Source organism: Amphiura filiformis, chromosome 14, assembly GCF_039555335.1.
Source record: "Amphiura filiformis chromosome 14, Afil_fr2py, whole genome shotgun sequence".
Taxonomy (NCBI): Eukaryota; Metazoa; Echinodermata; class Ophiuroidea; order Amphilepidida; family Amphiuridae; genus Amphiura; species Amphiura filiformis.
The window spans coordinates 12,740,517-12,745,098 of record NC_092641.1 but is presented as its reverse complement, the minus strand read 5'-3'; the positions used below and the strand labels follow the sequence as shown (position 1 = coordinate 12,745,098).

General features: G+C 34.5%; 1 protein-coding gene across 1 annotated transcript; it reads left to right on the top strand.

The window, feature by feature from the left end:
- The first annotated feature begins 1,571 nt into the window (after window positions 1-1,571).
- On the top strand, window positions 1,572-4,455 carry LOC140169205 (uncharacterized). The gene is made up of 4 exons (XM_072192462.1): window positions 1,572-1,653; window positions 2,649-2,706; window positions 3,226-3,330; window positions 4,295-4,455. Exons 1-4 carry the CDS (start codon window positions 1,648-1,650, stop codon window positions 4,453-4,455), a joined length of 330 nt encoding a protein of 109 aa, XP_072048563.1. The 5' UTR covers window positions 1,572-1,647.
- Window positions 4,456-4,582: the final 127 nt, after the last annotated feature.

Below are 4,582 nucleotides of genomic sequence, written 5' to 3'. Positions count from 1 at the left end.
TAATAATAATAATAATAAAAATAGTAATAATAATAATAATAATAATAATAATAATAATAATATAAGAAAAATGATGTTAATAATAATGGGAAATTAATTATGCAAACCAAATAAATTGTGATTTCAAAATCTATTTATCTTAGGCCATCTTAATTAAATCCTGTGTCTCAAAGCTTGTGAAAAATTGACAACCTAATGCGGAATGCGGTGTTTTTTTACTGTATTTTTTTTAATTTAAATTTATTACGTGTCAGTACAGGATTTCGGACAAGAATGTTGTGCAAAAAAAAATCCAATGTTGCAAATGTTGGAATAGCAGACAAAAAAGTCACTGCTACAAACTATTATTCTTCTCTTTTTATTGTTTGTCCAAAGTTTGCGAAAAAACGAAAACTTGAAATCAAATACGTATTTTGGGTTTTATTTTCGCCTTTTGTTTAAAAAAATAAAAAGAGATAAAAACAATTAATTTCTTGATTTTCAAACAGGACTACGCGCACGATTTTACTAACGCGCGCGGCAGCTTTGAGACACAGGATTTAATTAAGATGGCCTTACTATAAAAATCCCTGAAATAAGTAATTATATGTACATAGAAAAGGCAAAACGATTTAAGAAAACGTAAGACGACTGAAGTCAGGAGTAAGAGGACACGTTTCTACGATTTTTACCCGGGCATTTTTATGTTTTCTAATTCATTCATCTGAGAGCGAGTCTACGTGTTTGCTAAACGTTAAAAACTCTATAAAAAACTAAAAATGGGAAAATTCTGTCAATAACTTGATGTTAAACATTTATTAGGAAATTACAATATACCAAAAAATTACGTTTGAAACTCGTCGATTCAAGTTCATTATTGATATTATCGAACCATTCGATTCTATTTATGGTCTATTTATCTAACCTATATTCCGCACCATTACATATTTTCAAACCTTGTGCACTCAGAACTTTAGTCTCCCGTTTCTAATGTTATGCATAGTCGCGCTAAAAGTCGATCGACGCATGTTGAAATAAATACACCTTTTTGCTATGAAATCAATTTTCTCGGTCAAATAAATTGTAAAGCAATATATTTTTTCCTTCAGAAATGTCGGTTAAAAAATAGTGCTTGGATATACATTTTTTTTTTTTAATCCTGGTGTTAAAATTAGGCATGAAATTGTGTCTTTAAGTGTAAGATATTTGATTTCTATAGGCCTTAACTTCGCCCGTTTGCTTTTTTTTTTTTGGAATTCATTTTTAGCGTTTCAAACTAATATAGTTTACTAAAGAAAGATATTTCCCACCTCTGTACGGCACATCGTGAAGGTAGGTCTATATATTATAGTTTGGTCCGAATTTCCGTTTTGATTTCACCTTCACAACAATAGTCATCGGTTGACTATAGAGTTCTGAGTGTGTGATACTAAGAATTGTAGCTTCTGCAATATTTAAGGTTTAATTGTGGTGCAACAGTCATCAAAGCATATCAATATCCGTCATTGATTAGCATTATCACGCTTTTTGCATGCCAACATTGAAAGAAAACTTGTGGATATCACATGCAATTAACTGAAAAGACCATTCTGTTCAATATACACTCGAAATATATGCTGTGATGGGAAAACTGGACTCGTTATTGAAGGAAGTACTATATATGACAAAATGAAGGTAAGAAGATGTTAATGATGATGATGATAATGATGATGATGATGATGATGATGATGATGATGATGTCATGATGACGATGATCATGATGATGACGATGATGATGATGCACCGGAAGGAGGAGAAGGAGAGGGAAAATGACGACACCGGTGATGATAATGATGATCATGGTGGTGGTGATGATGATGATGATGATGATGACGATGACGATGATAATGATGATGATGATGATGATGATGATGATGATGATGATGATGATGATGATGATGAAGATGATGACGATGACGATGATGATGATGATGATGATGGTGGTGATGATGACGATGACGATGACGATGACGATGACGATGATAATGATGATGATGATGATGATGATGATGATGATGACGATAACGATGATGATGACGAACATAATGTTGACGATAGATTAGAAGCAGATGAAGGGGGCTGCAAGGAAGAGGATGCAATTAAAACAATCAGCAGGTGCATGAACAGGAGACGTGAGGGTAAGATGGTGACGAAGATGACGTTAATGATAGGCCTACAACCATGGCCAAAATGTGTTGGGGCACTTATGTAAAACGTACAATATATTATGTCCGTTATTTGTAACGTGATAAAGTGGAGGTTTCTTTAGTGTCAAGCCTAAACCTCTGTCTAACACCCAAGACCCCACCCCACCCCCTTCCCCACCAATAAATGTTGGGTGCCACTAGGCGCGCGTGAGCAAAAAAGTAGAATTCAACATTGACCGGGGGAGTGGGGGCTTATTTACATAATCCTATCAAAACCGTCCCAACATTTATGGCCAGCATTGTAGATCAGAAACAGGAAAAGAGGGTGGATGATGAGGCAAGGAGGAGGATGCAACATTTAAATGAGCGGGAGTAGGATCACAAAGAGGACATGCAGGAGCATCAGAAGAAGGTATTGTAGTAGAAAATGAGGATAATGACTACGTCACGATACTCTCTTCTCTTTACATTTTCTTATTTTAGAGTTTTCGCGCCTTGTGTCTTCTTTCTTGTTTTGTCGCAAATCAATTTTTGTATAACGGTAAGTGTATTAACTTTCATCTTAATTCGCATCCTGATTATATCATGAGTAAATGGGAAAATATGTGACCATCCAGCACAACTGAGCCCTGAAGTCGCCAATCATCATTTTTTTAAGATATTCAACCAAAATATTCTGCTTGAAATTAGCTTTAAAATGATGTATATCATGTCTATAGTACTTGACATTTAAGTGAAAAATAAATAAAACAGTCAAAAAATCCTTTGTTTCCTATTGTTTATTGTTAAGTCCAATGGAGCATATCTCAATAGTGGCACTAGAGACATCCGGGCTCAGTTGTGGTGGATGGTCACATATATAATTTGTTTGATGAGTTGATAAGAAAATCTATAAATTCTGTCGGAAATGACATGACAACTGGATATAATTTTGTCTTTTAAACTTTCTTATAAATCTTCAATTTTGTTGCCATTATTATTACCGATGTAGGCCTGTGTAATTATAAATGGACATCGTATTATTATTTGGTTTGCTCACTATCATCCATTTGAATTTCAGGTCTCCGGTCAATCGCACTTCTATCCCCTTCTGTCGTTGGACAGACATGTCATATGGGACAAGAACCCGAACCTGGCGATCCAACAAGACTGCGATGGATAAATGGTAAGGCTACAGAGGTTAGATTAGGAGAGTCTGAAATCCGGGTCTGGACTCTGCCCTGATCCATCATGTGTCCTTTAAATAATCTCTTAGGCAAGACTCTCTTATTGTATGGTGTGGACGCCATATAATGTAAGAACTCGGAATTGCAGATCATCGACTGCAATGTGAAATTTCAGATAGCAATCATAGCATTATTTGTAAAGATGCGTCATTCCATATGCTATTTGTTTGTTTGTTTATTTATTTTTGTTTGTGTAAACGTTCGCTCCAAAATCATACTGCAGTGACGTGCTTGGAGCTCTATAAGCTGATTAAGGGTACACGATGTATTGTTGGTCGAAGCAGCCAGGAAAATCGATTATCATTATCTTAATCAATATATTATTAAAAAATAACACTTTAATGTTTTGCAATAGTTCATTTTACAAATCATATACTTTGAAAACTTGCTTGATTTATTGTTGTTAATGAGTTATGTGCGTTTTACAAAAGTGTTGTTGTTTCAGCCCTCTTTACAACATAACTCAAGAACCACAGGTTCAGGACCTACAAAACTATATCTGTGATATTTGAATTCTTCTACACACTCGCTATGAAATGATCAATGCAATTTTTGCCAAAGTTCACTACCATTCCCAAGATGATGTGAACTACCAAAGCGCAACAGTTGAAAATAGTTGCTAACCTTAAACACACTACAAGGCCTTTCACTTTAAAATTTGTATACCGATCATGAATAGCTATGGAAATGTGCTTTTTTTGTGCAGATATGATGATAGACATACATGAAGATCGAACCTACAATCTACACTTTTGATGTATGATGATGTATATATACTATAGGCCTATGTAGGCCTATTATTAATGGTAATATTGTATTACATTATTCACTATTTAAAAGAATTCTTCATTATTTTGATACTATCATGATATGTACATCTAATATGATTTAATTTGATTACAGAAGCTCCGTGTCAAGGATGTGACCATACACTTCTTGGCGGTGTAAACATGAATACGGTCAACAAAATGGTACCCCAATGCAACGACCAGATTGTTGGCAAGTTCTTTTTATGTTCTTCCCTGTCCGAGAAAGTGGGCTATATTTCCATATATTTACAATAAACTATAAAACAATTATGTACACATAGAAGCGTTTTCTACAAATAATTTTGAAGCACTATTTACCCCTCCGCCAATTGCAGCATTGAAAAAAAAACCAGAAATCTGCAATACTTATATATTTCACCAT

Bases quoted from the DNA above. Each gene is read 5' to 3' on its own strand.
- LOC140169205 (XM_072192462.1), top strand. The intron at 2,707-3,225 runs GTAAGTGTATTA...TTTGAATTTCAG, and splicing joins AAATCAATTTTTGTATAACG to GTCTCCGGTCAATCGCACTT. The intron at 3,331-4,294 runs GTAAGGCTACAG...ATTTGATTACAG, and splicing joins AAGACTGCGATGGATAAATG to AAGCTCCGTGTCAAGGATGT.